The sequence below is a fragment of the Vulpes vulpes genome, chromosome 12 (genome assembly GCF_048418805.1).
Source record: "Vulpes vulpes isolate BD-2025 chromosome 12, VulVul3, whole genome shotgun sequence".
Taxonomy (NCBI): Eukaryota; Metazoa; Chordata; class Mammalia; order Carnivora; family Canidae; genus Vulpes; species Vulpes vulpes.
This window is the reverse complement of record NC_132791.1, coordinates 14,368,515-14,390,376: the sequence shown is the minus strand read 5'-3', so window position 1 is coordinate 14,390,376 and position 21,862 is coordinate 14,368,515. Positions and strand designations below refer to the sequence as shown.

General features: G+C 35.8%; 1 protein-coding gene and 1 long non-coding RNA gene across 4 annotated transcripts in view; one reads left to right on the top strand and one right to left on the bottom strand.

The window, feature by feature from the left end:
- The window catches only part of SMC2 (structural maintenance of chromosomes 2), a 60,726-nt gene that overhangs the window by 12,507 nt on the left and 26,357 nt on the right, over positions 1 to 21,862 (top strand). For all 3 annotated transcript variants that reach the window (XM_072727831.1, XM_025988317.2, XM_072727830.1), the window contains exons 10-15: positions 1,307 to 1,540; positions 2,943 to 3,102; positions 9,297 to 9,414; positions 10,183 to 10,321; positions 10,806 to 10,925; positions 12,488 to 12,692. In XM_072727831.1, coding sequence (XP_072583932.1) covers positions 1,307 to 1,540; positions 2,943 to 3,102; positions 9,297 to 9,414; positions 10,183 to 10,321; positions 10,806 to 10,925; positions 12,488 to 12,692 — 976 coding nt within the window. The remainder of the gene's footprint in view (positions 1 to 1,306; positions 1,541 to 2,942; positions 3,103 to 9,296; positions 9,415 to 10,182; positions 10,322 to 10,805; positions 10,926 to 12,487; positions 12,693 to 21,862) is intronic.
- LOC140594556 (uncharacterized) lies at positions 299 to 21,818 on the bottom strand. Its single transcript, XR_011995473.1, has 3 exons — positions 21,733 to 21,818; positions 20,102 to 20,169; positions 299 to 1,497 (listed from the first exon to the last, which is right to left on the bottom strand). It is a non-coding gene; the product is annotated as an uncharacterized lncRNA (long non-coding RNA).

Sequence of the window (21,862 nt, the reverse complement as noted above, 5' to 3'; positions counted from 1 at the left end):
ATACTGAATTTTCCCACATCAGAAAATGGCACCACTATTAACCTAATTGTTGGATCTAGAAATTAGAGTCCTCCTGCATTCTCCCTTTTTTCTCAAACTCTGTCAGAAAATTCTCCTCACTTTAAAAGTACATCCTTAATACAGCCACTTTTCATCACCTCCATCACTGCTAACCTGGAGGCCATCACCTCACAAGAGGGATGCTATAATGGAGTCCTTAGCACTTGCCCTGCTTTTACTCCTGCTGCTCTACAGTCTGTTCTTCACAGAAACTGAAATATAAATTGGATCACATCGCTCTTGGGCTTAAAGTTCTTTAATGTTTCAGTGTCACATATATAATTAAATTCAGCCTTTACCACCTTTACCATGGTCCACAAGACTGTACATGTTAGGACTTCTGGCACCTTTCCACTCGGTCACTTTGCTCCAACCACAGTTCCTCAAACATCCAAGCGTATTCTGCAGAGCTTGCGTAATTGTGTCCCCCTAGCATCAGCATGATCACTCCTTTTATTTCATGTAGGTTTCTGCCCAAAATGTCATCACAAAAAGGCCTTCCCTCATTCTTTTTAAAATAGTAGTTCCCATCACTTTCTGTCCCTTGCTTTATTTTTTACTATGTCTTCCCCTCTAGAATATAGGGTCCCTGAGGAAAATGTGTCTTTAATGTCTAGAACAATGCCTGGTAGATGTTAAATATCTAATATTTAATGAATCATGAGCTAAACATGTAGGCCAAAATTTTTGGTCACTTTCATGTAAATAATATAGCTGGATTCCCCGCCCCCCGCCCCAGGCTGGTATCTTACCGTATATGGTGTTTTAGTGTATATAACTTAAACGGTATTAAGTATTAGTAATGCCGTTCACACAAGTATTTAATATTTAAATTTTATGGCTTTTGATAGTTTATAAATTTTCATGTATATGTTCTTAGTCCTACAATCTTCACTTTGAAGCTTGGAGTAGAATGGTTATTACTTTTTTAGAGCTTTAGAAAGTTATTTTTTAGTTTCTTCAAATGACTGGTTTGTGCTATTATTTAACTAATTTCTGGATTAGATTGTAGCATGTGGAATGAAAGTATTTCTGGTAGTATAAGGGTACATTTATCCCAAAAACAGAGGGTGAATTGAAAAATGGAAATGAAATTTTAAAGTTAGGATAGTTAAATTATTTTCCTTTTAACCATGCCCACTTCAGAATGCTATGAAATTTGATGACATAAGGGCATAGGTATATAAGAAAAAGTGGGAATCTTTCCTAAAACATAATATTTTCCAATCTGAAACTCTTCCTGAAGGATTCTAGAACTTTAGCAGCAAAGGAAAAAGAGGTTAAAAAGATAACAGATGGGCTGAATGCCCTTCAAGAAGCAAGTAATAAAGATGCTGAAGCTTTGGCTGCTGCACAGCAGCACTTCAATGCTGTTTCCGCTGGATTGTCTAGTAATGAAGATGGAGCAGAAGCAACTCTTGCTGGTCAAATGATGGCCTGTAAAAATGACATAAGTAAAGCTCAGACAGAAGCCAAACAGGTAAATATAGACATTAATGATTGTGTGATTGCTCTTTTTTTTTTTCCCCCTTAAGAAGCTGCTGTGCTTTGACAGTTGTTATAAAATGTTGAAAATAATCAGATCGATGTCAAGGAATTTGTTATCTTGCTGCTTTATAGCACCTAATGAAATTAGGTGCTTTATAGCACAATGAAATTCAAATATCTTAACTGCTAAATATTGATGACAATAGTTTGAGATGCTATAACATTAAATACTCTCCTAGATTAGTTGAAATTGTAAATGCAATAAACGCTTTATTCTATTTGTAGTATTGTATGGAATATTTGAGGTTAATTAGTTTGTTGTTTTTGCTGTTTTAGTGGCAACATAAAGTCACAATCTTAAGCTCTAACAGGACAACAAACATCTGCCCAATTCTGTGCCCCCACACTTAGTCCTTACCTTTCATCCTTGAGGTTATCTCTACCTCCCTCTTAGCCTTTCTAGTCTTCCATTTCCCTACACTGATTTCATAATCTTCAAAGCTTGTCATTCAAGCTTTCAAATTTGTTTAGATAGTTTTACAGCTTTTAAAGTCTTATACATGCAAGAGTTTTGAGGGCAGAAAGAAAAAATAAATTTTTTCACACATTATCTTTTAAAAGAAGACTCCTCTTTAAAAATACAGATGTTTGTGTCTGTGTCGTATTACTCCTGTTCAACATTTCTGTTACGCATTTGCAACTTTTCCATTCAAAGATGATGGTCACAAGAATTTGTAAGAGATCAATAACAAAAAAACTTGCTGGTCCTCTCAGATTTTCTGTAACTTAGTATATATTGGGAAAAGTCCACCATTATTCAGTCTTGGATGACACAACCAGTTCGATCTCAGAATACGAGTTCATGCTCTTAAGGAACAGTCCTTAGTTATATAAACTAGCATTTGAATATCAAACTCCTGGCATTGAAATTTCTCTTGTTAGTTTCCTGTCCCAGTTGAATTTTCTTATTGCTCAGTACAGTTTCTCCATTGTTAATTGAACAACACTCAAAAATACACTAACAAACGGGCATACGTAAGTGGAAAGGAAGAGAACTAGTGTTCTGATTACTAGATTTCTGTTGTGTTTTTAATTTAACAGCTAATGGCAATTATTCTTCAATATAATTTTTGAACTCAGTAATGTCATCTTTTATAAGTATTAAAAAATGGGCTTAAATTATAAGTAATCACTTATGTTAAGCATTTATTTGTTTAGACTGAGTTGTTTTCTGAGGAGAAAATACTGGGAAATGATTCATCTCTTGAAATATTAATGCAAGTCACCTAATAGTTACATTTTAAGTCTGATGTTTCTTAAACCAATCTGCATCTATGGTCATTTAATCACTAGCACTATCTGCCTCAAATAGTCTATTAAATTTTCAATAACAGGCTCAGATGAAGTTGAAACATGCCCAACAAGAATTAAAGACTAAACAGGCTGAAGTTAAGAAGATGGATAGTGGCTACAGGAAAGATCAAGAAGCTTTAGAGGCTGTGAAGAAACTTAAAGAAAAACTAGAAGCCGAAATGAAGAAGCTAAATTATGAAGGTTTGCATTTAAACACCTGATATTAAATCATTAGGAGGCAGTGATTGTTGATAGAAACTAAATTGGGGATGTCTGGGTGGCTCAGTGGTTGAGCGTCTGCCTTTGGCTCAGGATGTGATCTCGGAGACCCCGGATCAAGTCCCACATTGGGCTCCCTGCATGGAGTCTGCTTCTCCCTCTGCCTGTGTATGTCTGTCTGCCTGCCTCTCTCCCTCTCTCTCATGAATAAATAAGTAAAATCTTAAAAAAATAAAATAAAAATAAAGGAAATAGCAAGTAGGATTTTTTTTGACTCTATTAATGGATGTTAGTATAAGTATTTATAAAACAGTTGATCCCTGAACCTAAGTTTGAATTGCATGAGTCTACTTGAGACTTTTTTTTTAAATAAATACAACTCGGTATTATAAATGTATTTTCCTTACAATTTTCTTTCTTTCTTTTTTAAATATTTTATTTATTCATGAGAGGCAGAGGGAGGCATAGACATAGGCAGAGGGAGAAGCAGGCCCCCTGCAAGAAGCCTGATGTGTGGGACTCGATTCCAGACCCAGGGATCACGTCTTGAGCCAAAGGCAGACACTCAAATGCTGAGCCACCCAGGTTTCCCTCCTTACAATTTTCTGTAGCTTACTTAACTGTAATAATACAACATATAATGCATATGACATAGAAAATATGTGTTAACCATTTATCTTATCAGTAAAGCTTCTTGTCGATGTTGGTTTAAGTTTGAGGATCAAAAGTTAAACACAGATTCAGGGGTATCTGCTTCAGTTGGTAGAGCGTACAGCTTTTGATCTCAGGGTTGTGAGTTCAAAACCTGTTTTGAGCCAGAGACTACTTAAAAAAAAGTTAAACATGGATTTAGAACTTCATGGGAGAGGGGTGTCAGTGCCCCAACCTCTCCCCGCAGCAACCATCCCATTGTTTAAGGGTCAACTAAGTATAAAACAGCTGTTTTGTTTTGTTTTGTTTTGTTTTGTTTGTTTTGTTTTGTTTTGTTTTGTTTTAAATCCCAGTATACTTAACATACAGTGTAATATTAGTTTCATGTGTACAGTGTAGTGATTCAACAATTCTATACATTACTCTGTGTTCATCATAAATGTACTGTCAAACCACTTGTTTCATTTCACCCATCCCCTTATCACCTCCCCATCAGTTTAACTATAGTTAGGAGTGGTTTTTTGGGGATACCTGAGTGGGTCAGTCTTTGGTTTGGCTCAGGGCGTGGTCCCACGGTCCTGGGGTCAAGTCCTGGATTGGGTTCCCCACAGGAAGCCTGCTTCTCCCTCTGCCTATGTCTCTGCCTCTCTCTGTCTCTCATGAATAAGTGGATAAAATCTTTTAAAAAAGTGGTTTTTTGGTTTGTCTCTCTTTTTCCTTATTTGTTCTTTTGTTAAATTCCACAGGAGTGAAATCATAAGGCAATTGTCTTTTTCTGATTGATTTCGCTTAGCATTATACTCACCAGATTCACCAATGTTGCAAATGGAGAGATTTCATTCTTTTTTGTGGCTGAGTAATATTCCATTGTGTGTCTATACTATATGTTCTTTATCCATTCATTTATTGATACATGGACTGCTTCCATAATTTGGCTATTGCAAATAATTCTTCAGTAAACATAGGAGTGTGTATTTTCTTTTTAATTCGTGTTTTCATTCTCTTTGGGTAAATATCCCGTATTGGAATTATTGGATTATATGATAATCCTATTTTTACTTTTTTGAGGAACTTCCATACTGTTTTCTAAAGTGTTTACACTATTTTGCACCTCCATCAGCAGTGCACAAGTGTTCCTTTTTTCCACATCCTTGCTACCATTTGTTGTCTCTTGTCTTATTTTAGTTAGCTATTCTGATAGGTTTGAACTAATATCTCATTGTGGTTTTGATTTACATTTGCCTGGTGATGAGTAATGTTGAGCATCTTTTCATGTGTATGTTGGCCATCTGTATGTCTTCTTGCAGAAATGTCTATTTGTCTTCTGCCTGTTTTTAACTGGATTATTTATTTTTTTAGTGTTGAGTTGTAGTAGTTCTTTACATATTTTGGATACTAACCTTTAATGGATATGTCATTTGCAAATACCTTCTCCCATTCCATAGATTGTCTTAATTTTGTTGGCTGTTTCCTTTGCTGTACTGAAGCTTTCTATTTTGACATAGTCCCAGTAGTTTATTTTTGCTTTTGTTTCTCTTGCCTTAGAAGATCTATCTAGAAAAATGTTGTTATGGTCAGTATCAGAGAAATTATTGCCTGTGCTTTCTTCTAGGATTTTTATGGTTTTAAAAAAGTCTCACATTAGGTCCTTAACCCATTTTGAGTTTATTTTTGTTTATGGTATAAGAAAGTGTCCAGTTTCATTCTTTTGCAGACAGCTGTCCAGTTTTCCTAGCACCACTTGTTGTAGGGGCTTTTTCCTACTGTATATTCTTTCCAGCTTTGTCAAAGATTAATTGACCGTATAATCATGGGTGTATTTTGGGGTTCTTTTTTATATCTCATTGATCTATGTGTCCACTTTTGTGCCTGTTATGAATACTACATCTTTATAGTATATCTTAAAATTTATGATTGTAATACCTCCAGTTTAGTTCTTTTTTTTTTTTTTTTTCCAAGATTGCTTTGGCTATTCAGGGTCTTTTGTGGTTCCATACAAATTTTAGGATGGTTTGTTGTAGTTCTGTAAAAAATGATAGTTATTTTGATAGAGATTGCATTAAATCTGTAGATTGAGTAGTAGGGAGAGTTTAACACTATTTGTTCTTCTAATTCATGAACCTGGAATATCCTCCCATTTGTTTATGTTGTCTACAATTTTATTCATCAGTGTTTTATAGTTTTCAGAGTACAGATCTTATACGTCCTTGTTAAGTTTATTTCTAGGTGTTCTATCATTTTTTGTGCAATTGTAAATGGAATCTTTTCCTAATTTCTCTTTCTGCTGTTTAATTATTGGCATATAGATCTTTCTGCTGTTTCATTATTGGTGCATAGAAAGGCAGTAGATTTTTGTACATTGATTCTGTATCCTGCAACTTTACTGAATTCATTTATCAGTTTTTAGCAGTTTTTTTTGGTGATCTTTCAGTCTTTTTATACGTAGTATCATGCCATCTGGAAATAGTGAAAGTTTTACTTCTTTACCAATTTGGATGCCTTTTATTTCTTTTTTGGCTGATCTGATCACTGTGGATAGGACTTTAGTACCATTGTTGAATACAATTGGTGAGAGTGAGCATCCTTGTCTTGTTCCGGATCTTAGGGGAAAGCTCCATTTTTTTCCCCCATTATTGATGTTAGCTGTGGATTATTCCTATAGAGTCTTTATTATGTTGAGGTATATATCCTCTAAACCTAGTTTGTTGAAGGCTTTTATTATGAATGGATATTATACTTTGTCAAATGCTTTTTATCTATTGAAATGATCTTACGGTTTTTATCCCTTATCTTGTTGATGTGACATATTACGATGACTGATTTGTAAATGTTTAACCAGGAATAATTCACACTTGGTTGTGGTGAATGATTTCTTTTAATGTATTGTTGGATTTGGTTTGCTAATACCTTGTTGAAGATTTTTGCATCTATGTTCATCAGAGATACTGACTTTTAGTTCTCTTTTTTGTGTGGTATCTTTGTTTTTTTAATCAGGGTAATGCTGGCCTCATAAAATGAATTTGGAAGTTTTCCTTCCTTTTCTATTTTTGGAATAGGTTGAGAGAAGAATAGGTATTAACTGTTCTTTAATATTTGGTAGAATTTGCCTATGAAGTTGTCTGGTCCTGGACTTTTGCTTTTTGGGAGTTTTTATATTACTGATTCAGCTTCACTGCTGTTAGTCTGTTAAAATTTTTTATTCCTTCCTGTTCCAGTTTTGTTAGGTTATATGTTTCTAGGAGTTTATTCTAGGTTGTTCAATTTGTTTGTATATATTTCTTCATAATATTCTCTTACAGTTTGTATTTCTGTGGTGTTGGTTGTTATTTTTCCTCATTTCTGATTTCATTTGTTTAGTCCTCCTTATTTTCTTATTGAGTCTGGCTAAAAGTTTGGTTTCTTTTATCTGTTCTGTTCTTTAGTTCTATTTCATTTGTTTCTGCTCTAACTTTATTATTCCTTCTTCTGGTTTTGGGTTTTGTTTGTCTTCTTTCTAGCTCCTTTAGGTAAAAGGTTAGGATATTTGAGGTATTTCTTGCTTCTCAGGGTAGGCCAGTATTGCTTTAAACTTTCCTCTTAGAACAGCTTGCTGCATTCCAGCTATTTTGGACCATTGTGTTTTCATTTTCATTTGTCTCCATGTATTTTATTTCCTCTCCCTCTCCGCCCCTCCCCCCCCTTGATTGACTGATTCATTCTTTAGTAGCATGTTTTTGTCCTCCATGTGTTTGTGCTTTTTGCAGACTTTTTCTTGTGGTTGATTTCTAGTTTATAGCATTGTGGTCAGAAAATATGCATGGTATGAATTTGTTGAGACTTCTTTTGTGGCCTAATATGGGATCTGTTCTGGAAAATGTTCCATGTGCTTTTGAAAAGAATGATGGCCTTGGTGGACAGATGGCCTTGGTGGCCTTTCAGCACTTGAAGGTATCATGCCACGCCCTTCTAGCTTGCAAGATTTGCACTGAAAAATCAACTAATAGCCTATGGAGTTTCCTTGTTTGTAACTATTTTCTCTTGCTATTTTTTAAATTCCTCTTTATCACTACTTTGTCTTGGTCTGGACTCCCTGGGTTGATTTTTGTTGGGGGCTCTGTCTCCGGATCTCGATTTCTGTTTCCTTCCCTAGATTCGGGAAGTTTTCAGCTACTATTTCTTCAAATTTTCTGTTCCTGAAAGTTATTATGCGTGATGGTATTGCTGACTTCCGTAAGTCTGTTTTCATTTTTTGTTATTTTTTTTCTATCACCTGTTCAGCTTGATTGCTTTCTGTTACTCTGTCCTATAGGTTGCTTATCTGTCCTTCTGCCTCCTGTAGTCTGCTGTTTGTTCCATCTTGTATATTTTTAATTTTGGTTATTGAGTTCTTCATCTCTGATTTTTTTTTTTAATGTTTTCTGTCTCTTTGTTAAGGGTCTCATTGAAGTCCAGTCTTTCCCAAGTCCAGTGAATATCTTTATGATCATTACTTTACATTGTTTATCAGGCATATTTGTGTTTCATTTAGCTCTCTTGCTATGATTTTGTCCTCTTCTTTCCTTTGGGATGTATCCCTGTATCCCCTATTTTGACTAACTTTGTGTCTGTTTTTATATGTTAGGAACATTAGCTATATCTCCTGATCTTGAAAGTAGTGACCTTATGAAGCTGAATTCCTATAGTGCTCTGCAGTGCAGTGTCTCCTGTTCACCAGAACCTGATGCTTTAGTGGTATCTTTTATGTCGTGTGTAGCCTACTGTTATGGCTCAGCCGCTTTTGCCTTCAGTCCAGTTGTCTGGAATATCTCTTTGCCTGTCATGGACAGGGTTTGTACCCTCTGTTGTTAGTGGGCCAGTCTGGGACTGCTTTGGGTTTGAGCTGAGTCAGACTAGGTGTTTGCCGGAGATGCATTAGCACGGAACTGCTTGTTGCTTTCCTTATGTTGTCCCTTGAGAGACTTTTCTTGGTGGGTGAGGCTACAGTCAGACCAGATGCCTGATCCCAGCCTCCTGCTCGGGCCATAGTAGGACTGGTGTATATAGTATCTTCTGAACCTCTCTGCATATGCCCTTCCTACCCTCTTTGACGTGGTCTCTTCTTTAAACTTAGCTGTGGAGAGTGTTGTGCCAATCTTTGGGACGTTTTCTGGGTTATTTACATTGATGTGGTTGTTATCTAGTTAAATCCATGGGACATGGGGAGATTAAGATTCTCCATTTTCCCAGCTCTGAATTTTTTAAAACAACTACTGACCATTTCCTGCTTCAGTCACCAAAGTGCCACTTGAAAACTCAAGAAGTCATTTGTATGTTCCCATTCAGTTATTCAACTCCTATATTGCTTTCAGAATGAAAATTTCTGTTATTTGTTGGTAATAATGTCTATTTGACCTTTCATATTAAGCATCCTTTTATTTCATACCAGAAATTTGTATTTTGCTTCTAGGAATGCTTTGGAAATAGAGATTACTGTTCGTTTCTTTAAAACTATAGAATGTTTCATTTTTAAAAGCTTTATGTCAATTTACTTGTGATTTACTGTTCAGAAAACAAGGAGGAAGGACTTCTGGAAAAGCGCAGGCAGCTATCTCGTGATATCAGTAGATTGAAAGAAACATATGAAGCTCTCTTAGCCAGATTTCCTAATATTCAATTTGCCTACAGGTAAGATATTTAAACCTTAAATTTTAACGTAATAGCTAAGATATATTTTTAAGCTGGAAGACAGTTTGAAAATTTTATTAACATCAGGATTTCTGTATGAAAAACATTGTAAGCTGTTTTCCTTTAATTGGCATTTTTTATTCTTAAATGTTTATTGAAATGTTTCAAGTGTTGGTAGTAGGAATTCTAAAGACCAAAATGAAGGAAATTAAATCTCAGTCAAAATTTTCTCTAAATATCTACGTTAACATTTTACAATTTGTTTCAAAACATGGGTATTTTTCAAGGAATACTTAGAGTAGTATATGTATTACAAAGATTATAACATCAGGAACGCCTGGGTGGCTCAGCTGATTGAGCACCTAACTCCTAGTTTCAGTTCAGGTCATGATCTCAGGATTCCAAGATTGATCCCCATGTGGGGCTCCAAGCCCAGCAGAAACTGCTTCCCCGCTCCCTCTGATTCTCACTCTCATGTGTTCTCTCTCTCTCTCCCCCTCTCTGTCTCTGAAATCTTTTTTTTTTTTTTAAAGATCATAACATCAAAGTTATTTTTGTTTCATTGAAAACAGTATGTACTGAAAGATCTTTTGACTGACTTAAAACAATAGTTGCCTAGTCAGCTGGAACATTTAAAAATTTTTGTTTTTCTTAAAAGCATATAAGCTTCTCTTTTAATGTGTTGTTAGGAAGAAATCTTACCTAGTAAAATACAACTTTTTCTGTTGTATTATTTCAGATTAATTTTTGTCAACTGTTCTATTTTAGAGATCCAGAGAAGAACTGGAATAGAAATTGTGTGAAAGGACTTGTAGCTTCTCTGATTAGTGTGAAAGATACTTCTACAACCACAGCTTTAGAATTAGTGGCTGGGGAACGGCTCTACAATGTTGTAGTAGACACAGAGGTAAATTAATTTTAATTAAAGAAAATTTACAGTTCTGTAGTTGAAAATATCATGAGCTGCTAGAATTGAGTAATGTCTTGATATTTTAAGATATTCCTAAGGTTGCTTATCTTTACAGGTACATTTATTCATTTAATGGTTTTTTATTATATTACTGATTATTATTATATTTGATTAACTGTATTCCCAAAGAAGTGTCATGCTTACTCAGGAATCCAGAATGCATATTACCAGTTTTAGACCTTTGATTGTTCACATAGTAGGCACTAAACATTTATTTTATTTATGTATGTATGTATGTATATTTTTTTATTGGAGTTTGAATGCTGACATATAGTATAACACCCAGTGCTTATCCCGTCAAGTGCCCCCCTAAGTAGGCACTAAACATTTAATTATGGATTCCTAAACTTGCATTCTTTCCCTCTGAATGTTTTCTGTCATTAATATCTTATGTTTTCATTTCAAATGCACAATGTTTTAGGTTACTGGAAAAAAGTTACTAGAAAAGGGGGAACTGAAACGTCGATACACTATAATTCCACTCAATAAAATTTCAGCCAGATGTATTGCTCCAGAAACTCTGAGGGTTGCTCAGAATCTTGTAAGTCTTCTTTATGTGTTTTATCTAAATCTTCGTTTTTTGTTTTGTTTTAGTTAGAGGAGATTAACTTGGGGGACATAATCCTATGTAGAACCACAAAATGTTGTTGTTACCATGCCTTAAACATTTAAGCTTACAAAAAAAGAGTTGGCTTTTGTGAAATTAGATGGAAGGGGAATGGCAATGGTGGAAAACTAAAACTACCTTTGATCTTTCAAAGTTGTAATGTTAAAATGTCTTTAAATCTTCAGTCAGGTTACATGACTATCACATGATAGTATTACATTTCCAATTTCTGAGTTACTGGAATTACAGAGCTTATAAATACCAGAATTCTTCAGTTTTTTTCATGCCAGGTGCAGTTTAACTGCCCACAGTAACAACTGTTACAGGGGGTATCTATCAGCCTTACATAACAGGGCTGCTTCTCTGAGTTTCTCTAGGTTGCCTTCCATCCTGTGGACAAGCAAAGCAGGGAACCAGGCTATCCAGTCAGCTGCTGAGGTGTATCTAAACTGTTATGGATATTAGTAAAAACAGACAAAACCAAAAACACAATAACAAAAAAAGTAAACTCCAGAGGAACACAAGGCAATACATTTAAAAGGCAATTATAGTTGTGTAATATTGGGTAATAACATGAAGCCAATCCTTATGTTATCAGCCTTCACTGGAAATTATTTTAAAATACAGTTGTATTGACATGTATACTCTTAGGAGAAGGAAAATTATTGCAGAGTAATTGAAAGGTAGTGTTTCTGGTTAGTATTTTGTTTACTTTGAATAATCACCATTGGGTCTGGAAGGTTTTGGAAGTTACTTCATTTTTTGGACAAGTCCAAAGAAGTAAATGGGGATCTCAGCTAACAACAAAAATACTTCTACGCAGGTCCCTTAACCAGACCTTTTTAATGGTAGCTGCGGTGTTAGAGGGCAATGCTGAACATTTATTACACAGAACTGCCTTCATTTTGATTTCTTTCGTTGCTACTAAGTTCCTTAAAGGATGCTTAAGTGTTTTAAAAAGATGGGCAGAAGTACACATCAACAAAGGTTGAGAAGAGGCAGTTGGATCAAAATAAAACAGGGATTTAACATTTTTTTGCCCTGGCAATTGTTAGTTGTGTTTTTCTGTAACTGATAGGTGGCTGCCCTCCCATGTTTAACTTGAATGAAAAAGTATTTCCTTAGAACAAACAAATTACTAATAATTGAAACAAAACATTTTGTGTAATTGTGTTGATCTAGCAGTTGCTTTATTTTAACTAAGATGTGTCCAAGTAGTCCATTTTGGATTTAGAAATTTGGTGCTGCCTTCTGCTGTTAATAGACAGTCTCATAATGCTTGGTACTTTAGTTAAATATTTTACTTAGCCATAGAAGTTTCAGTGTTTAAACAAATTTTTTCTAAAACTCTTGATTTTCCATAGTATTTTAGAAATTTCAAAAGGAATTGTAGTGCTAGGTAAGTTAATTAAATTTTAGTATAGTAGTTCTGTTTTATAAAATAATGTAAGGAAAGTAGTAGTATGTACTGTGATATATCTGTTGTTTTCCCACAGGTTGGTCCTAACAATGTTCATGTGGCTCTTTCCCTGGTTGAATACAAACCAGAACTTCAGAAAGCAATGGAATTTGTCTTTGGAACAACGTTTGTTTGTAATAATATGGATAATGCAAAAAAGGTGGCTTTCGACAAAAGAATAATGACTAGAACTGTAACTCTAGGAGGTGAGGTATTTGATCCTCATGGGACATTGAGTGGAGGTAGGTTGCTTGCTTTCTTGTTTATTTGTAAAGAATAAAAATAGCTGATATTTATTTAATTCACTCTGTGCTAGGAGCTATACATATTTGCCTTTTTTTCTCATTTATTCCTTATAACTGTTCTATAAAGTAGTTTTATTATTTTTCCCATTTTTTTTAGAAGGAATGAAATTGAAATTCGAAAAACTTAGTAAGTCATTTAGTAACTCAAATAGTGTTAGAGCTAAGTATTTTAACTTAGAGAGGTGGACTTCAGAGCTAATGTTGAAAAGTTACTAAAGATTCTTTCCTCTATATGTTGAGAACTTAGGATATGCCAGGAACCATACCATTAGTTCATTTAGCTCTAGGAAATACGTAAGATTAAAAAAGGAAAAGCAGAAAATATTTATTAAGCATATCAGTTTACTAATGACTTAAAAATCTTATATTGAAGTGTAAAGATTTATGGATTTGACTTTTTAAAAAAATTGTATTATTCTTGAGAAACACAGAGAGAGGCAGAGACACAGGCAGAGGGAGAAGCAGGCTTCATGCAGGGAGCCCGACGTGGGACTCAATCCCAGGACCCTGGGATCATGACCCGAGCCGAAGGCAGATGCTCAACCACTGAGCCACCCAGGCGTCCCTGGATTTGACTTCATTTACTTTCAGGGTTGTGGGATTTTTTTGGGCTTTATTTTGGAGCTTAAATCTAATGAAAAAGAGGTAAAAATAAATATCTAAAAAGATACACAAGATATGAGACAAACAGCAATGAAAAGAAAGCCTAGGAGACAAGATTAATACCAAAAAAATACTCTGTACTAAATGAATTAAAGGTAAAAAAGGAACTGGAACTTTCTTATAGTATACACTAAAATAGACTCAAAATGGATGAAAGACCTAAACGTGAGACAGGAATCCATTAAAATCCTAGAGGAAAACACAGGCAGCAACCTCTTTGACCTCGCTGCAGCAACTTCTTTCAAGACAGGTCTCCAAAGGCAAGGGAAGCAAAAGCAAAAATGAACTATTGGGACTTCATCAAGATAAAAAGCTTTTGCACAGCAAAGGAAACAGTCAACAAAACCAAAAGGCAACCTAGGGCATGGGAGAAGATATTTGCAAATGCCTTACCAGATACAGGGCTAGTATCCAACATCTATAAAGAACTTATCAAACTCCAGAGCCTGGGTGGCTCAGTGGTTGAGTGTCTGCCTTTGGCTCTGGGGGCCTAGGATCGAGTCCTGCATTGGGCCCCCTGCAGGGAGCCTGGTTCTCCCTCTGCCTATGTCTCTGCCTCTCTCTCCGTGTCTCTCATGAATAAATAAATAAAATCTTTAAAAAAAAAACAAAAAAAAAACTTACCACACTCAACACTGAAAAAAAGAAAAAAAAACAAATCCAGTTAAGAAATGGGCAGAAGATATGAACAGACATTTCTCCAAAGAAGACCTACAAATGGCCACATGAAAACATGTGAAAAGATGATTAGCACATGAAAAGATGATTAGCATCACTCAGCATCAGGGAAACACAAATCGACAATTAAATACCACTTCACACCAGTCAGAATGGCTTAATTTAACAACTTGGGAAATGAGATGTTGGCAAGGATGTAGTAAAAGGGAACCCTCTTATACTGTTGGTGAGAATGCAGACTGGCGCGGCCACTTTGGAAGACTGTGGAGGTCCTCAAAAAGTTAAAAATAGAGGTATCCTATCACCCATCAATTTCACTATTGGGTATTTACCCAAAATTTACAAACAGTGCTCTGAAGGGCACCCGCACCCCTGTTTATAGCCACAGTGTCCACTATAGCCAAACTCTGGAAAGAGCCCAGATGTCCATCAACAGATGAATGGATAAAGATGGTGTGTGTGCGCTATGTGTATGCACATACACAAATAATGGAATATTACTCAACCATCAAAAAGTGAAATCTTGCCATTTGCAATGACATGGATAGAACTAAAGGATTTTGGGATGCCTGGGTGGCTCAATGATTGAGTGTCTGCCTTTGGCCCAGGGTGTGATCCTGGGGTCCCAGGATCGAGTTCTGCATCAGGCTTTCCACAGGGAGCCTGCGTCTGCCTCTGCCTGTGTCTCTGCTTCTCTCTCTGTATCTCTCATGAATAGATGGATGAAGTCTTTTGATAAAAAGAACTAAAGGGTATTATGCTGAGCAAAATAAGTCAGAGAAAGACAAATATGTGATTTCACTTGTGGAATTTAAGAAACAAAACATGACCATAGGGGAAGCAAGGAAAAATAAGAGGAAAATAGAGAGGAAGGCAAATCATAAGAGACTCTTAAATATAGAAAACAAACTGAGGGTTGTTGGAAGGGGAGATGGGTGGGGGGGATCAGTTAATAGAGTGGCATTAAGGAGGGCACTTGATTCAATGAGCTCTAGGTGTTATATCATTCCTTTTTATGGCTGAATAATTGTGTGTGTGTGTGTGTGTGTGTGTGTAACCCACACACAGGTGACCTCTTTAGCCATTCATCAGTCAGTGAGTAGACAGGTGGGCTGGTTCCATAATTTGGATACTGTAGATAATGCTGCAATAAACATAAGGGTTTATATATCCTTTTGAATTAGTGTTTTTATATTTGTTGGATAAATACCCAGTAGTGTGATTGATAGACCATAGGGTAGTTCCATTTTTAACCTTTTGAGGAATCTCCCCCACTGTTTTCCACAGTGGTTGCACTAGTTTGCATTCTTGCCACCAGTGCGAAAGTTGCTGTTTCTTCACATCTTCTGCCATATTCGTCTGTTGTGTTTCTCATTTTACCCATTCTGACAGATATGAGGTGATACCCTTATTGTTTTGATTTGCATTTCCCTGATGAGTGATGTTGATTGATCATCTTTTCCTGTCTATTGACCATCTGTATTTTTTACTTGGAGAAATATCTCTTCATGTCTTGTGCTCATTTTTTAATTGAATTTTTTGGGTTTGAGTTGTTGAGTTTTATCAGTTTTTTATGTTTTGGATACTAATCCTTTATCAGCTTTGTCAGGTGCAAATATCTTTTCCCATTATGTAGGCTGCCTTTTAGTATTGTTGATCGTTTCCTTTGCTGTGTGGAAGCTTATTTTCATGTAGTCTCAAAGGTTTATTTTTGCTTCCATTTCCCTTGCCTTGGGAGATGTGCCTAGAGAAATATTGTTGTGACTTACGTCAGTGACATTACTGTATGTACTGTCTTCGGAAAATTTTATGGTTTCAGGTTTCACAGCTCTGTCTTTATTCCTTTTTTAAGCTTATTTTGGTGTATGGCAAAAGAAAGTGGTCTAGTTTTGTTTTGTTTTTATTGCATTACTGACCAGTTTCCCAACACTATTTGTTGAAGATACTGTCCTTTTCCTATTGGATATTCGTTCCTTCTTTGTGAGAGATTAGTTGACCATATAATTGTGGATATATTTCTGAGTTTTCTGTTCCATTGATCTATAATGTCTATTTTTATGCCAGTACCATACTGTTTTGATTACTACAGCTTTGTAATATAACTTGAAGTCAATTCTAGAATTGTGATGCATCCAGCTTTGCTTTTCATTTTCAAGATTGTTTTGACTATTTCGGGGTCAATACAAATTTTAGGATTGTTCTAGTTCTGTGAAAAACCCTGGTTGGCATTTTGATAGGTATTACATTAAATGTATAGATTGCTTTGGATAGTATGGACATTTTAACAATATTTGTTCTTCCATTTAATGAACATGGAATGTTTTTTCTTTCCGTCATCTTTCATTTCTTTCATCAGTTTTTGTAGTGTTTGGAAATACAGGTTTTTCACCCCATTAAGTTTATTTCTAGGTATCATATTATTCTCAGTGCACTTTTGTAAATGGGATTATTTTCTTAGTTTCTCTTTTGGCGATTCATTGTTAACACAAAGAAGTGCAACATATTTCTGTACATGGATTTTGTATCCTGCATCTTTACTGAATTAATTGATCAGTTCTAGTAGTTTTTTGGTGGCATCTTCAGGGTTTCTGTATATAGTATAATTCAAATAGTGCAAGTTTTATTTTTTTATTAACCTGGATGCCTTTTATTTCTTTATGTTGGCCGGTTGCTGTGGCTAGGACTTCATACCATGTTGAACACAAGTGGTGACAGTGGGCATCCTTGTTATGTTTCAGACCTTAGAGTAAAAGCTCTCAGTTTTTCCCCATTGAGTAGGATATTAACTGTAGGTTTTTCATAGATGGCTATTATTATGTTGAGGTGTATTCCCTCTAAACCTACTTTTTTGAGGGTTTTTGTGATGAATGAATGCTTTTTTTTTTTTTTTTTTTTTGCATCTTTGAAATGATTTTATGGTTTTTGTCCTTTCTCTTGATGTGATGTATCACATGATTAATACACAAATGTTGAACCACTCTTGCATCCTGGGAATAAATCCCACTTGTTTATGGGTGAATGATTTTTTTTAATGTATTTGTGGATTTAGTTTTTTAATATTTTGTTGAAGATTTTTGTTTTTCAAAATCTTTTGTTCTATGTTCATCAGAAATACTGGCCTATTCTCTTTTTTGAGGTTTCTTTGTCTGATTTTGGTATCAGGGTAATGCTGGCTTCATAAATGAATTTGGAAGCGTTCCTGTTCTGTTTTTTGGAATAGTTTGAGAAGAATAGACATAAACTGTTCTCTAAATGTTTGTTAGAATTTGCCTGTGAAGCCATCTATCTGGTCTTGGACTTTTGCTTCTTGGGAGTTGTTACATTACTGATTCAGTCTCCTTGCTAGTAGTACTCCATCTATTCAAATTCTTTATTTCTTTCTGTTTCTGTTTTAGTAGTTTATGTTTCTAGGAATTTATCCTTTTTCTTCTAGGTTGCTTAATTCATTGGCATATAGTTCTTCATAATATTCTCTTAGATTTGTTTGTATTATCTGTGTAATTGGTTGTTATTTCTTCTCTTTCATTTGTAATTTTGAGTCCTTTCTCTTGTTTTTTCATGATTCTGGCTGAAGATTTATCAATTTTATCCATCTTTTAAAAGAACCAGCTTCTAGTTTCTTACTTCTTTGTGGCCTACTATGCAATCTATTCTGGAGAATTTTCCATGTGTATCTGAATAGAATGTGTATTCTGCTATTTAGGATAGAACATTCTGAATATATTTGTTAAATCCATTTAGTGTGTCCATATTGTGTCTTTCAAAGCCACTGTTTCCTTGTGGATTTTCTGACTAATCGATCCATTGATGTAAGTGTTGAAGTCCCCTCCTACTTTTCTGTTAATATTGATTTGTTCGTTTTTGTTTGTTATTAACTGTTGTGTATATTTGAGATACCCATGTTGAGTTTGTAAATATTTACAGTTATGTCTTTTCATTGGATAGTCCCCTTTATTATTACATAGTGTCTGTCTTTGACTCTTGTTAGAGTCTAACTATGTCTGTTTCAGCTTTCTTTGACATCCATTCATATAATAAATGTTTCTCCATCCTCTCACTTTCAGCCTTCAGGTGTCTAGGTCTGAAGTGTGTCTTGGAGGCAGCATATAGATCTTGTTTGTTTGTTTGTTAATGCATTCTGTCACCCTGTTTCTTTTGATTTAAGCATTTAGTCCATTAGTACATTCAGAGTAACTTTTGATAGGTATGTATTGCCATTTTGTTTCTTGTTTCTTTTCTGAAGTTTTTCTCATCCTTTTTTCTCTCTTTCGTGGTATGCTGGTTTTCTTTAGTGATATATTTGCATTCTTTTTTTATTCCTTGCATTTAATAGTTTTTAGTTTTTGAATACCTTTAGGTTTGTATGTAATATCTTTTTTTTTTTTTTTTTAAGATTTTTATCTATTTATTCATGAGAGACACACACAGAGAGGCAGACACCCAGGCAGAGGGAGAATCAGGCTCCATGCAGGGAGCCTGAAGTGGGACTTGATCCTGGGACTCTGGGATCATGCCCTGAGCCAAAGGCAGACGCTCAGCTGCTGAGCCACCCAGCGCCCCTGTATGTAGTATCTTCTGCATATAGGAGTCTATATTAGGAAACAGTTTGCTTAAGTTTGAACCCAATTTTACTGCTCTCCTTCCCACATTTAGGTACTTGGATATTTTACATCCTTATGTTTTGTAAATTCCTTGACTGATTTTTTTTTTTTTTTACAGAGATATTCATTTTTATTACTTTTGTGTTTCCTACCTTCATACTGTCACTTTTGGTCTTTCCAGTTTCTTGTAGGTCTGGTTTAGTGGTCATGAACTCCTTTAATTTTTGTTTCTGTGGGAAACCTCCTTTCTCCTTTTATTCTGAATGATAGTCTTGCTGGATAGAGTATTCTTGGCTGCATCTTTTTCTCATTCACTTTCAGTGTATCACTCCACTCCACTCCACTCTTGAGTGTGCTCTTCTGTTGTGTCCTGGCCTCTTTATCCTTTAGGCCAGTCGTCTACAGAGGCTCTCTTTGCCTCTTGTGGGCAGTGTTTAGTCTCTGGCCTGAATGTGGAACACTAACTAGGTGTGCTCTGGTCTGCTTGTGAAAAGATACCTATTGCCAGTGGAACCGAGGCCCTGTAAAACTCGCAGGCCAGGAGACATGGTCTTGCCAAGGTTTTGGACTGGTCTTCTGGGGGTGGGAGCCTGCTGTTCTGGGACTGAGGCAAGCATGACTGGGAAGGGGGAATCCACTTGAGCATGGGAGATGGAGTTCAGTATAAGCATCTTAGGTCGCAAATGTCTGCTGAGTTGATTCCCATACATGGCTCTGTGTTTATACTGAGGGGTGGGTGAGGGATGGGTGTGCTTGTTCCTTTGTTCTAAGGGGAGATCTCTCCCTGAATGCTGCCTTTCTGGGACTTGCTTCCAGATGAGCTCACTGCTTCCCCACTGTGTGCTCCAGGCACTCTTCAGAAAGCTGTTACCATGTTGTTTGTTTAGGCTGTTTACCCTGCTGTCTGTCCAAAAAGCAGCTCCAATACCCTTGTGGCTCTTCTAGAGCCAAGCACATTGACCTTTAAAACTAGATTTTAAGCTCTGCTCATTGCCACAACTCATGAAATTTGGCCCCTCTCACTTTTTTTTAAATATTTAAATTCGATTTGCCAACATATAGTATAACACCCAGGGTTCATCTCATCATGTGCCCTCCTTAGTACCCATCACCTAGTTACCCCATTCCCCTACCCACCTCCTCTTCTGCCAACTCTTTGTTTTTCCCAGAGTTAAGAGTCTCTTCATGGTTTGTCTCCCTCTCATTTTTTTCCCTACTAAGTTTCTTTCCTTTCCCTTATAGTCCCTTTTCACCATTTCTTATATTCAAAGCCAGTTGCTATGGGGATTTGTCTCCTGTGTGGCCTCACCCGTGTGGCCTCCCCCAGGTGCTAGTCTCTGGCCATAGCTCCCACCCCACCATGGTAGCCATTTCTCTCCCTAACCACATCTTCACACTTCTTACCTTCTTTGACATGGTTTCTTTTCTGCCTTTACTTGTGGCGTTTGTTCCACCAGTCTTCAGGTTGATTTCTGGAATATTTTGGATGATTTGATAGTTATCCAGTTGTATTCATGGTATGAGGTGAGCCTAGGGTCCTCCTATTCTGCTTCCATCTTCCCCGAAAATCTCAGAGGTAGGTTTTAGTTTATATCATTTTGTCCTCAAAATCTGTGTGGTAAGTTGGATGAGACTTTTTGTTTTTCAAAACGGGAAATTGTGGGTTTGGAATGACTTAATCCAGTTTTTATTCCTAACTTAAGGATTCGATTTTCTTTTTGAATGCTTACTGTATCACAGCTATTTAATAATAACTGAGAAATTATGTTACAGCCCTCAAGGAGTTCATACTATAGTAATCAATTCTGTTGCTTTATTTATTCTTCTCAAGTAAGTCTGTTCCTGCTTTTTGTTTTGTTTTGTTTTTTTTCTCTTGCATTTTGCCCTATTACGATATTCTAGCCACTGGAAAAATTTTTTTTTAATTCAGTATTTTTACTTTACCCTTGTTTGAGAAATGTTGAGTTCTAAATTGTGTACATGCCACTGTATTTGGCAAAAGTAAGACAAATTAAATCTGCCCTTGAGATAAGATAATGATCATCATCTTCTTGTTCTAGTATTTGCCACATTGAGTTTCCAGATCTAATGTTGAGTGATCAAGTACTAACAAACACTAAATAGTACTCTCTGTGTATCAGGCAACATTATAAGACTGTGCTGTCAAGTACAGTAGCCATATGTGGCTCTTTACATTTAATTAAGATAATTAGAGTCAAAAAAATAATTTACTTGATTGTACTAGTCATATTTCAAGGATTCTGTGACCACAAGTAGTTAACGGGTAACTGGGCAATGCAGATATAGAATATTTCTATCATTTTATGATAACCTATTTTTAGGGCTTTAAATAATGAACTCCTTTCATCATTTAGCAACTGTATAATAGGTATATTGTTATCATCTGCAGTATACCGTTGTAGAAACTAATGTACAGAGTAGTTTAATAACTTGTGGGTAAATGGCAAAGCCCGGGATTTGAATTCAGGTTATCTGTTTTCACAGTTTGTGTTTTTAACCAAACCAAGAGACTGTATATATAATGCCTGTTGAGATATCACATGAATGAATCTTTCTAGGCCAAGAAAACAATAGCCAACAAAATGAATTCCATCAGCAAGTATCAAATTCCCCAGTATATACAATAAGAGGATTAGTATCTGTAATTGGAGGATAAAGAGAGATCAAATATTTTTAAATATGTAAGATAGAAGACACTTTTTAGATTTCATTGATTGGGATGTTCTTGAAGTTCCTTCTTTAGGGATGGCAAATACACATCCCTGTATCATATTACCAAAGTGCTCATAATACCATTGCTACTTGATCTTTGTATTCTCCCATCAAACCTAGAGTTTTCTTGCCAGTATAACTCAATCTATTGTCACACAATTACAATTGCTTATAAAGTGAAACCAATTTTTCCTGCTTCCTCTGCTATATCAAAATTTAGGCCAGGTTATGATGCAGTAACAAATAGCACCCAAATCTCAGTGGCTTCTAAAAAGTACCTACCGTAAGTAAGACTACTTTACCTGTAGGTCATTTATGTCTGTTCATGTTACTCTCATTCTGGAACCCAGGCTGAAGGGAAAATAGCTCCTGCTTTGAACCTGCTTTTCTAATGGGAGAGGGAAAACAAATGGTGAATTATGTGCTGCTTTT